At 43.7% G+C, this 13,381-nt stretch overlaps 1 protein-coding gene across 3 annotated transcripts in view; it reads left to right on the forward strand.

The window, feature by feature from the left end:
• The first annotated feature begins 4,327 nt into the window (after positions 1-4,327).
• Positions 4,328-13,381, forward strand: part of CCDC150 (coiled-coil domain containing 150) — a 56,647-nt gene continuing 47,593 nt past the window's right edge. For 2 of the 3 annotated variants that reach the window (XM_075861886.1, XM_075861889.1), the window contains exons 1-9: positions 4,465-4,601; positions 5,909-6,057; positions 7,217-7,437; positions 7,546-7,724; positions 9,351-9,419; positions 10,404-10,520; positions 10,613-10,742; positions 11,229-11,272; positions 12,023-12,115. In XM_075861886.1, the coding sequence (XP_075718001.1) occupies positions 5,912-6,057; positions 7,217-7,437; positions 7,546-7,724; positions 9,351-9,419; positions 10,404-10,520; positions 10,613-10,742; positions 11,229-11,272; positions 12,023-12,115 (999 nt within the window). In that variant the 5' untranslated portion in view covers positions 4,465-4,601; positions 5,909-5,911. The other variant, XM_075861887.1, reaches the window with a different exon arrangement.

The following is a 13,381-nucleotide window of genomic DNA, read 5'->3' on the forward strand; positions in this document are numbered from 1 at the left end:
AATTTGATATCAATTTGCATTTAGTGTTTTATTATAAAATCTTTTATTTATGTGTGTGTTTGTGTTTTACTTTTTTCTTTTTTCTAACTTTTACTTCACTATGGGGGCTGCCATTTTGTTTTTCATCTCTGTATGTGTCGATTAACGACACATACAGACATGGAATACGGCAACTACAGTGCATAGGAGTCAATGTACGGGAGCCGTTCCATTGACTTTGCTCTCTGGCTCTGTACTGCGCAGACGCAGGTCAGAGTCACACAGCAGAGCAGCTGTTTGCAGGGAGAGAGCAGGCGCCATCTTGAAGACCAGCTGCACTGCAGGTAAGATGTGTGTCTCTGCATGTCCCACTCCCTATCTCACAGACCGCCACCCTCGTGACCCCCGACGGTTTTTGAGCAACTCACGTTTTTCGCGGCGTTTTCGTGCCGTTTTTTCCGCCGTTTTTGGAGCTGTTTTCAATATGTGAAAACGGCTATGAGAAAACGGCTCCAAAAACGTCCCAAGAAGTGTCCTGCACTTCTTTTGACGAGGCTGTAATTTTACGCGTCGTCTTTTGACAGCTGTCAAACGACGACGCGTAAATGACAGGTCGTCTGCACAGTACGTCGGCAAACCTATTCAAATGAATGGGCAGATGTTTGCCGACGTATTGGAGCCGTATTTTCAGACGTAAAACAAGGCATAATACGCCTCGTTTACGTCTGAAAATAGGTCGTGTGAACCCAGCCTTACCGTTCAGGGGTCTGGGAAAGCTGGGTGACCACCATTACCCCTCCTACTGGAGTGTGAGAGGTTCATTAGTCACATCCCTAAACATACTCCAGTAGGAGGGGTAATGGTGGTCACCCAGCTTTCCCAGACGCAGATATAACCAGGAAAGGGCTGGATGGACGGGCTGAGGGTGCACAGGGTTTTTGGTGATCCCCCTCTGTCATGTGATCGGACCTAGGTTACCGATTCATCAGACGGGGTTCATGTGACTATAAATCTGTCCATAACAAGAGACAGTGCACTCAGGACAAGCCCTGCCCTCATGCCGTAGTTGTGTGGTTCTGTCTGCAGTGATGGTGGTGGGTGGCTCTGACACCCGCCTCCCCCGTCGGGTCATCTCAGGACAGAAGGGGTGTCCGGATTGTAGACACAGCGCCGCACCTGTCCTCAGGTTGTGTCTGGTATTGCAGTTCACCTCCATTGAAGTGAATAGGACAGAGCTGTAATACCACACACGACCTGAGGACAGGTGCGGCGCCATGTTTTCCTGGACGACCCCTTTAAGACTCTTCCCGTGTGTGTGTGTGGCAGAGCGGAGTGTGCACGGGCGCCGCTGATACTTCATGACCGCTTACCAGCTGTTTTGAAGAATCAGCGGCGAGCACCCCCACATACACACAAATCCTCCAAACACGCAAAATCAAGTGTAATCAAACGTTTTTTTATGTGTTTTTTTGCACGTAAAATGTGCAAAAAAAAAACATGTCAAATACACGGCGTGTGAACCGGTCAACTGAAAAGTCATTCACTTCACTTTCATCATTCTAAGGCTGGGTTCACATGACCTATTTTCAGGCGTAAACGAAGCGTTTTACGCCTGAAAAGACGGCTCCAATACGTCGGCAAACATCTGCCCATTCATTTCACTGGGTTTGCCGACGTACTGTGCCGACGACCTGTAATTTTACGCGTCGCTGTCAAAAGACGGCGCGTAAAATAACAGCCTCGGCAAAGAAGTGCAGGACACTTCTTGGGACGTAATTTGAGCCGTTTTTCATTGAATTCAATGAAGAACAGCTCTAAATTACGTCCGTAATTGACGCGAGTACGAGCAATTACGTCTGAAATGACGGAGCTGTTTTCTCCTGAAAACAGCTCCGTCATTTCCTGACGTAAATGCAGTTAGCGTGTGCACATACCCTAAGGCTATGTTCACACGGAGTATTTTGGGGGAGGAATATCTGCCTCAAAGTTCCAAACGGAATTTTGAGGCAGATATTCCTCCCCCAAAATACTCCGTGTGAACAGCAATTATCGCGCCGTTTTTCGCCCGCGGCCATTGAGCGCCGCGGGCATAAAACAGCGAGATATACGCTTTCTCCTGCCTCCCATTGAAGTCAATGGGAGGTCGGAGGCGGAAGCGCCCGAAGATAGGGCATGTCGCTTCTTTTTCCCGCGAGGCAGTTTTACTGCTCGCGGGAAAAAGACGCCGACACCTCCCATTGAAATCAATGGGAGGCGTTCTCTGGCCGTTTCTGCCGAGTTTTGCGACACGGTTTCCGTGTCAAAAAACTCAGCAAAAGACCCCGTGTGAACATAGCCTAAGGGTATGTTCACACACAATGTTTTCAGCGGAAAAATCGGAAGCAGAACGTCTACAAGCATCTGCCCATTGGTTTCAATGGGAAATACGGCGTTCTGTTCCGACAGGGCGTTTTTTACGTGGTAGTTTTCCAAAAACGGCACGTAAAAAGACGCCTGACCAAAATTAAGTGCACATCACTTCTTGGGCCGTTTTTGGAGCCGTTTTTCATTGACTTTATAGAAAAACAGCTCCAAAAACAGCCGTTAAAAAACGCGAGTTTGATTAAAAAATGGCTGAAAATCAGGAGCTGTTTTCCCTTTGTTTAGTAAGCGTGTGAATATACACTTAGCCTTTTGGTGTGTCCTATAACACACCCAAAATGGCTGCCGGACACTGCTTAGCAATTTGAAGACACCTTTTCCTGGCTTGTGAGAGGGGGGGGGGGTGAGGTTCCCTCCCACATTTACAGCAGCTGTGAGTCAGGTTGCTTTGCCTTATTCACCTTGCTGTAATTCTGGGAAGTGCTCCCCCTGGTGGCCAACATTGGAAAACATGTCAAATTATTATTTAATTTTTAATACTTTCGACTATACGGAAAAAAAAAAAAAATACAGCAAAAAAGGTAAAAAATATAATAGAAATAAGTAACGACACTTTAAAAAAAAGGTTTAATTTGCAACACATTCCCTTTAAAACCAAGCACACCATTGTTTTTCTTGTGAAATTCTCGATAAGTTTGATGTGTCACATGACCCTCTTCCCATTGAAAAAACTAAAGTTGGATACAAAATGGCCAACTTCAAAATGGCCACCATGGTCAACACCCAGCTTGAAAAGTTTCCCCCCTCCCATATACTAATGTGCCACAAACAGGAAGCTAATATCACCAACCATTCCCATTTTATTTAGGTGTATCCATATAAATGGCCCACCCTGTAGTATAAAGCCAACACAGATGCCCCCATACAGTATAAAGCCTAGAGATGCCTCCATACAGTATAATGCCCACAAAGATTCTCATGCAGTATAATTCCCATACAGATGCCCCCATGCAGTATAATGCCCAAATTCCCCCATACAGAATAATGCCCCCTTAGCTGCCCCTATTGCCAGTGCCCACGTAGATAGTGCCCATGTACATAGCACCAGAGTGTAACCTGTAGATAGTGCCCCTATATAGTGCCACAGTGTTCATGTAGATAGTGCGCCAATCCCTGCAGATAGCGCCATTGGGACTCCCTCTAGGAGCGGAATCCCCAGCCAAAGCATAGACCGGGGATTCTGCTCCTAGAGGAAAGCTCTGATGTCACTGTCCATATATGGACAGTGACATCAGTGGCTACTCCATGAGTGGAATCCCCGTTGCCGACTCTGTCCAGGAATTCCGCTCCAGAAGGAGCCCCTGACATCACTGTCCATATATGGACAGTGACCTCAGGGGTTTCCTTTGGGAGTGGAATCCCCGGCCAGAACATCGGCAACGGGATTCCGCTCAAGGCGTAGCCACTAATTCTGAAGCAGGGAACCATCAGCTCCCTGCTTCAGAATTAGTTCAGAGCGGAGGAGCAGAGGGCGCTCCTCCGCTCGCCGAGGACTCCCTGGGCACTGCTATTTTAAGCGCTGTGCTCGGGGAAGCCATTGACGGTACTGTCCATATATGGACAGTAACGTCAAGGGCTTCCCCGAGCACAGCGCTTAAAGTAGAGCCGTGCCCGGTTAGTCCTCGTCGGCGAGCGGAGGAGCTCCCTCTGCTCCGAACAAATTCTGAAGGAGGGAGCTGATGGTTCCCTGCTTCAGAATTAGGTTCAACTGTATCTGCCTCCTGAGGACGCAGATACAGTTGACAGCGGGACATACCCCTGGCCGCCCGGAATCCTGGACTGTCCCGATGAATCCGGGACGGTTGGGAGGTATGAAATATTCATTACATGACATGGGGCCAGTTCGTGAAGCACAGTCATTAGCACAAGAGAACCCCCCCACAACCGAGCGTGCAGCTTCCATATTTATGAAGCCTGAAGGCAGAGGTCGCGCAGCTCAACGCAACAACTTCCTGCCTCTGCCATTGGACAGTCTGACCCGTGTTTGCGCATGCGCAGTGTGGACTGCCTGTACAGCGGGACAGTTTGAAGGAAGAAGCGGGTGCATCTCCAAGGTAACAGTAACAGACTACACGGGAATTAAGACGACAGACGTCAGAAGCCGCTTATGCAGTGAAGGGAGAAGCGTTACCAATGTTCACACTCGAGACGACAATACATAGAACCTTCTGGTGTCCTCTCTGTCTCTTGGCCTGGTGCAAGTAATGTACTATTCATACGATTATCGGTCTCTGTGTAAATGGTCTCCAGAAATTAGCGGTTTTTGGTTATGTACTAGTGGCTATAACTCTTTTTCTTTGTTTGGATAATAATGCCTCTTAAGTGTTTTTTGTGACTGGACTTTTTTGTAATCCTATATTGGTAGTCTGGGTATTATGTACACATGTAAACTGCTTGTAAATGTATCCTTGGAAAGGACGGAATTGTCTGTGTATTAAATGTTTCTCACATTACAAGTTTCTTAGGTAGTTCTTCAAAGGGTTAATACAGCAGGGCACAGAACCCCCATGAGAGTGCTTGGCACCACTGCCTGCGCTGGCCTTCTGAGGTGCCACCTACTTGTCACTAGTTTACCAACACACACATTACAGAATTGCATCAATAACAGCTCCCCTTATAAAGGAAACTCCTTGTGAAGATATAAGTGTAAGAAATCTGATGGCAAGAAATGAAATAGTTAATATTGTGCTACAAAGGGTTAATGAGCAATATCTGACAGGTCTGAATATCCTCCTGCTCTTCAGGTCCATATTCTTGCCCATAGCCTGCCATATTCTTGCCCATAGCCTGCCATATTCTTGCCCATAGCCCGCCATATTCTGGCACAACAGTCCAGTGAAATGGAGAATAAAGCAGGTCTGGGAATTATGCCGGTATCTTAGTATTGCCGCCATATTGGAATATAGATATCACAAATTTCCAACATCACTGTATTTTACCGCTCGTCTTGTTGACTGATAGGACCCCCCTTCTAAAATGCCAACCGAACATCGAGGTGGTTTCTGTGCGCTGCTCTATTAACCCTTTGCAGACATACTGTGAAGAGCAATAACTACAGACAATTCTGATCTTTTCAAGAATACGTTTATAAAATAAAAAGGTGTCTATAGTCATTCCTGCGCTGATGCTGTATACTATACCGTAAGATTGCAGAAGTCGATAGTCTAAATACAGATTGCTACCATGTTATATATAGAATCCGTGCACCAGTGTCTACATACTACTAGTAGTATATAGGCAACGGTACATTGATTTTATATACTATACCATAACATATATACACTATATAAAATGTTGTGGTTTTTTTTCTGTATTTTCTCAAAAATGAGACTAGTGTTCAATTTCATATCATGATAACATTTCTTATTCAGCCCAACCTGAGAATGATGACAAAAATATTTAGCAAAATTGTTTCTATTTTTCTATTACCATTGTGAACAGTGGAACAGCTTTGGCTTTACCAGATATCTGCATTTGTCATATATTCATATATTCCTTCTTTTAACAGAGGATGGATCGACCAGTGATCCCTCCACTCACTATTCTTCCCACCGCTCCGGAAACCTTCTCTGTGCTAGAGCAGCGGATGCGGGTAGCAGAGGAACAAGCGGAATCCCTGATCAGTGATCTGCAGGCACTGGGTGTAACCAGCCATAGGTGAATATATTTGTGTATATACTTCATAACATTTCCATGCTGAAAATAGGATCTAGATATTCCATGACATAAGAGATGTGTTAAGGCTGTACTGTGTTTGCCATTGTTTCTTGGCTTATGTGGAATAATACACACAGTTGCACATATTTGGATTGAGAAAAGTTTGATATTTAGGTAGTACTTTGACACGTTTATTTTAGGCAAAAGTTTGCAGGAGTGGATTCTAAAGAAAGTTCTATATGAAGGAAAGATTATATATATACTAGTCCTTCTCAATGAATTAGAATATCATCAAAAAGTTTATTTATTTCAGTAATTCAATTAAAAAAGTGAAACTCATATATTATATAGATTCATTACACACAGAGTGATCTATTTCCAGCATTTTTTTTATTTTAATGTTGATGATTATGACTAACAGTTAATGAAAACCCAAAATTTAGTCTCTTAGAAAATTAGAATATTATATAAGCCCAATCTCAAAAATGATTTTATTACCGAAATGTTGGCCTACTAAAAAGTATATACAGTATATGCACTCAATACTTGGTCGGGCTCCTTTTGCATGAATTACTGCATCAATGCGGCGTGGCATGGAGGTGATCAGCCTGTGGCACTGCTGAGGTGTTATGGAAGCCCAGGTTGCTTTGATAGGGGCCTTCAGCTGGTCTGTATTGTTGGGTCTGGGGTCTTATCTTCTTCTTGACATTACCCTATAGATTCTCTATGGGGTTTACGTCAGGCGAGTTTGCTGTCCAATCAAGCGCAGTGATACTGTGGTTATTAAACCAGGTATCGGTACTTTTGGCAGTGTGGGCAGGTGCCAAGTCCTGCTGGAAAATGAAATCAGCCTCTCCATAAAGCTTGTCAGCAGAGGGAAGCATGGAGTGCGCGAAAATTTCCTGGTAGACGGCTGCGCTGACTATGGACACCAAAAAGTGATATAACACCCAAAGAACCACCGCCCATCAGAGTTGCACTATCGACTAATATCGACTTGATTGTTTTGTTAAGAGGGAGTTGCTTATAAAATGTGAGTGCTACACATACTAAGGCTATTTAACCCGATTTATAGAGAACTTCTTAAGATTGAGAGGGAACTTCTATTGAACTCTTCCCCTTGGACCTTTAGTTATTATACTGTGTTTATTTCCATTAGATTAACAAGCGCAAAATTTAAAATATCAAAGTCTTCAGAACATATTCGTCCAATCAGCCCAGTGAGGGCCAGGCCAGCGTTCACTGGAGATGGAGATACGTTGTGGAGAAACTGTGAAAATCTTGTCACCCGCATGTGTCATATGGAAAGCATGCTTCACACTTTGAAACTTAATGTTTTCCGAATGCACACAGATTGGGAATTGAGCACAAAAAACTCAGGTATGTAAAAAGTAGACCATTTATAGTAAATAATAAGCTGCCAAAAGGTAGGAAGTGAAGAAGAAAACTTTTTGCATCTACAAATTCTTAGTACGAACATATCAACAGGTGAACTTGAGCATCGTTTGCTCCAAATGCAAGAAGAGCATGCACAAGAACTGAAAGAAGCACAGCTGGAAGTAATGAGGTTGCGCCAAAGGTTGAACTGTGCGATTGAGGAGCGCAAACGAGAAATGGAAGCCAAAGAGAGGCTGAGCGCAGCTCTGGAAATTGCCACAACTACTAAGGTTTCTAAGGAAATAAGAAAAATGTTGTGGGTGAATCGGACCTAATAAAGCTTGCTTACAAACAATTTAATTATATCTTAAACCAGTCCATAAATAATTCATATCTATGGTGTAATTAATGTATCGGTTCATAATTAAATTGTTCCTCCAGTTATAGACATATGAGACGTTCTTTGATGGGGGTCCGTGCATTTTGACCCACACTAAAGCTAGTATAAAAGGACTGTGGTGCATTGCAGAGCAACATACACCTCCAGCTACCGTCCACTTCTCTCAGTTTCACATTGTAGAGGTGAAGACTTGCCATAGATTTCCATAACGTATAGTAAATGCCCTGTCTTTAGTGCTGTTCGGAAAGTCTGAAGGGGATTAACAAAGTGTGTTAGGTCCAGGACCCCCGCCGAAGAGCCATGTCGCTCATTGGACTATATGTGAGGTTGTTTACTTCCTACTGTAATAGATTCTATTGCCATCAGGTATGAAGTTGTTAATAATATCCTGTTATTATCCAATGGGTTAGCAATATAATGTGTGCAGGCGTTAGCAGACCCAGGTGGACTCTTATTATTGCAGTGGGGAGGAGGGGAGCTCTGTTATGTATTTAACGGAAAATCTTTTGCTCTCTTTTGGGATGAAATGCATTGGAGATGCCTTGCAACTGTTCATCCATTGTACAAGTATTACAAATATGACCGATAAATAGGCAGTCTAGGGCAGGGGGTACTCAACTACTTAGAGTCAAGGTCTGAGCGGAACACCAACCGTATTCAGACGGCCGAATCTGCCGTAGGAAATCTGAGACTCTTCTGTATGGTGTTACACTTGAATATTGTGCCACGGGTAGATAGCGCCACACAGTGCCCCCTGTATATAGTGCCCCATTTAGAAAGTGGCAAACAGCCACAAAATCGCTTGTCGCCGTTCCCACACTGTTTTCCAATGATGCAGGCCTGGCCTCTCCTGGCCAGATCTGCTACATCACAGGAAAAGCGCCGAATGCCAGGGCAGTTTCCATGCACCTACCAGCGCAAAGTGGGGCAGTTTAATTGTATCTGCTTCCTAAGCATGTGGATATAATTGAGTAGAGGGGTCCGGACAGCTGGTGTCTGGATTTGGACTGTGGTCTGCCAGTTGAGTATCCATGGGTTAGGGTTTATAATCAAAACCCAGTAGGTACTGGTACAATGAAGTCTGGCAGAAATAAAATCCAACAAATAGAATAGTAGGAAAGCCAATGGCTGGAAGGACCTCAACACGTAATTAGTCTAGAGAGTACGAACTGAGCAGGACATAAAGTCCACAGTGGTCAGAGTAAGAGATTCACCTATAAATCACCCAGCATCACCATACAGAAGTAAATCAAGAGAACCAGCCTGCAGCTGCTGCCATTCTTCTTCCATGCTATAGATTTGGAAGGGGTTATTAATAAATCCTCACAGAGCTAATTGTTGGTATTGTAACAATCTCCATTTGATTGGTTGCTGCAAATTCATTTTATTAGTGTGTTATTTATCGTAGCAAATATTTATTCTTCTATTAAAAACAACGATACATTGCATTTTGTGGTGTTGTACATGGTTGTCTTCACCGTCCCACAATATGTCCATTTTTTTTTTTTCTCCATAGACTGACGTAGCAATCGCAGCTGAGGAGCTGAAAGCTACAAAAGCTTGTATGAGTCAAAGGCTAACAAAGGTACTGGCGTCTCCTAATTAATGGAGTAAAACTGTTGGGGAATTAAAGGGGTAGCCTCATGAAAATAACCCATTTTTTTTAAAAAGAAGCCTCTGTCACCAAACATTTTGGTTGCGGTCGCTGCAAGGGAAATGTAGCATACATGCCGCCCATTCAAATCTATCGCTGTCCATGTATTGCATGGAAGCTCCACGTCCACCAGAGCAGCTCTCCCTTCTGGAACATTGGAGTAACCAAGCAAGGGACCCCCCCCCCCCCCGCTATGAAGTTTATTATGCCCTAATAGGGCCCAGTGTTGAACATACCTATGATGAGGGCTGATATTCTTCCCAGGACCGTACTCTCTCTTTTTATGGATTGAGCCTTTGGCTGTGATTATGTTCAGATTAGTAATTGTGATCACTTATAAAACGTTCTAAATGTCCAGTTTTGGTATTATTCTCAATTCTAAATGTTGTTTTTGCAAGAAATTATAGAAAGTTGAAAGTTGTTTATTTTTCAGGACTTAAACAATGATGACCGATTTATAGGATAAACCTTCAGTTTTTGATTAGTGGGGGTCTGACCTGCAGGGCTCCTGCTAAAGTGGTCTCTTCATTAACTGCACAGGCAGAACAGCCGGTTTGCATGGGCGGCTGTACCTGGTACTGCAGCTCAGTCACTTGAATGGGGCTGAGCTGCGTTACCAATCAAAGCCACAATTGTATGTATGCCGCTGGACGTGTGTACACAATAGAGACCTTCATTCTGCTTATATATCGTACGAATAGGATTTCAATGTTTATATCCAGAAAACCCCTTAAACTTCTAGACACAGTGGGGTATTTATTCTTATTAGGAATAGGGCTACAGGAAGTATGGAGAAATTGAGATTTTGTTGGTAGTGTTTAGGAGCACATGTGGCATGCTGGAATTGATAGGATTACATGGCTGTCATGCTTGTTGGTTATGTTACTTAGATAAACGTATGTCTTTTCCTGCCAGTTCCAAGAAAAGTTATCACGGGAAGCTGCTCTCCGGGCATTGCTGGAGGAGGAGCAGGCTGTGCTGCTTCTTACAGTGCAGGACATGAAGAATGTTGTAGAAAAGGAGCGGACACAGGTGGGAATCCCATGCATTTCAGCTATACAGACATGAAGCATATATAATATATAGCATATATAATACTGACATGCTTTCTGTATGAATTTCAGATTCAGGAGCTGCAGCAGCACTGCCAGAAAATGAACAGAGAAGGCAAAGAAATGAAAGACAAATTAGAGCATGCCGAATCAAGGTGTCAGGAAGCTAAAAAGGACAACCTTCGGTTACAGAGTGAAATGGGTATTGATATGGAAAACTAGATTGTTCTAGATTACGTCACCTTCCATATTTTATCTTTATAGATAATCTGTCACGTTACAGTGGGCCTACATTTCATGCATTTAAAATAAAAAATGAAGCAACTTGGCAAATGGTCTTCATTAAAAATCTGCTACACTTTTGTGTATACAATGCCAATGCAGACCTATGCGTCTCCATGGTTAGACTGCAAACAAACCCTATGTAGTCTGATCCTGCAGTCATATTCCCTTCCATAATGTCCCTAATTTTTGCTAACCTACCAAATGTGTTAGCATGAGGTAGGGGACAGATTGGTTAGTACGGTGCAACATTGATACTGAAAGTGCTGTTGGCCATTTATTTATCTAAGAGACCAGGTCAATCCTTACTAAATATTGTAAACTTCAGTTTCTTGAACATAGTTCCAAACAATTTGCACCAAAACAGAAAGTTTTTACTAATGTCTTGTAATTTGTGGTGTTTTAGAGGCAAAAGATTCACATGTAAGCCAGCTGCAGGAGGAAGTCAAGGTAAGGATTTTAGGTGATTGAAAAACAATAATGTTACCATTCCGAGGAACCTGCTGATGTATTGTTTACATATATGTGACATTACTTTGTCACATGATTGCATCAACCAATGGAGATGTTAAGCAAGGGCTATATAGGAAGGCAGGCAATCTGCCTTGGTGCTGGGTGCAAGAGGGGAAAGCACAAGCCACTTTGCCTTGGCCGGAGTATTTCAAGAGGCTCTGGCACCACATTATAAGTGGCCTATCTTGTACATGATGTGATCGGCGCTGTAATGTAGAAACACGTGTTTTTTATTTAGAAAAACAATCATTTTTGACAGAGTTATGACCTATATTAGCTTTATGCTAATGAGTTTCTCAATGGACAATTGGGCGTGCTTTACTTTTTGGCCAAGTGGGCGTTGTGGAGAGAAGTGTATGACGCTGACCAATCCGTGACCAATCAGCGTCATGCACTTCCATAGTTAGTTTTTGTTATTGACTGAACATTCTCACAAAATGACTCTGATTTTACCATTAGTTGCCGAGAAGCTAATTCAATAATAAAAAACGCCACTATTATTGCTGTTTCTGGGAAAAATAAAAGAAATTCCCTTTATTTTAAACTCGTACAGCTCCGATAATTGTTTCTTCTATTTCAAGATCATTCCAGAAGGTTTTGAGTGAAATTGGGCTACTACATAATATTGTTTTCCATAGTCCTCTCTGTAATATCAGTAGTCTTATTGTGATTTTTCCTCACTGTTAGACTATCAAGCAGAAGTGTGAAGTAGAACAGGCTGAACTTACGCAGGTACAAGCGGACCATATTGCTCTGCGGGAAGCAGCAGAAAAAGTTCAGGTAACCGAGCTATTATAATAACACTTATTTGTTGGCAACTTTATCTAAAGTATAGGCACTTGACAGGAAATATGTCAACAATAATTCATAGTCATGCGGTATTGAGGTCAAATATTGCTGAATATAGATCTTTGCTACACCTCCACAACAGTACTACCAGGACAGTCTCCCCACCTCTTCAGGGACAGGAAACAATGTAAAAGTGTTCAAATGCCCCCTCCTCTTAACCAGTTGTTCTCTGTCCCTCAGGACGTGTGGAAATGGATCCTGTTAGTGCAGGTATTATATATATTTTTTTTACCACACTGGTCTTCCTCTCCCCCCAGCCCCGCTGATGCACCATTCAGAACTGATGCAGAGACCGAGATCGAAGCAACAGCCTCCCCCCATGTGTTTGGCATAAGCCCTGCAGGCACAGGCAGCCCCAGGTTTCTGATCCGCCAGGATCAGGTACCATCTGAGCAGTAACAGTTGTTTGTCTCAGGAATTCTACTGGGGCAAGGGAGTCCCCTTTGATGCGGAGACTCCCTGTGCAGCTTGCGGTGTCCAGAACATCCTTTCGTTGCTATGCGCGTATCAATGGTAGAGGCATCTTAAAAGGGAAGGTGCCATTTTTAGTTTGCGGGAATTTTTGAATATATTACAGAAGGAGAAGATCTCAGGGTTCCTGTGTTTCATGGAGTTGTGTGTGGTGTCTCAGCCTGGATCCTTCTGAGTCGTCTACCCACTCTTTTTTTTTTTAAACTCGTTTTATTAAAAGTAACTGTCAGAGTCAATCCATCACATACCGTCTACCCACTCTTAGGCCTAATTTACACCAGTGTGTTCGGTCCGTGATATACGGTCCGTGTGTCGGCAGGGAGCCGGGCTCCGAGCATCATATTTATCTATGACGCTAGGTGTCACTGCCTCGCTATGGGACAACTGTCCAGTACTGTAATCATGTTTTCAGTACGGGACAGTAGTTCCACGGAGAGGCAGGGACACGTAGCGTCATAGATAACTGTGATGCTAGGAGCCCGGCTCCCTGCAGTGTGTTCGGTCCGGGAAATGCGTCCGACACACGGACCGTATATCACGGACCAAACAAGCTCGTGTGAATTAGGCCTTCGTCTGCTGGTCCTCCACAAGTCCCTAGCATGAATGAAGCCTAAGCTCGAGTATCTACCTTCTGCTGGGCCTCTCTGCCTTCTGGGACCCGAGTTGTTGAACCGGTTGCACAGGCAGTTTGTCCGACCCTGATCCAGCACTGGGGTGAGATAATAG

Source organism: Rhinoderma darwinii, chromosome 4, assembly GCF_050947455.1.
Source record: "Rhinoderma darwinii isolate aRhiDar2 chromosome 4, aRhiDar2.hap1, whole genome shotgun sequence".
Taxonomy (NCBI): Eukaryota; Metazoa; Chordata; class Amphibia; order Anura; family Rhinodermatidae; genus Rhinoderma; species Rhinoderma darwinii.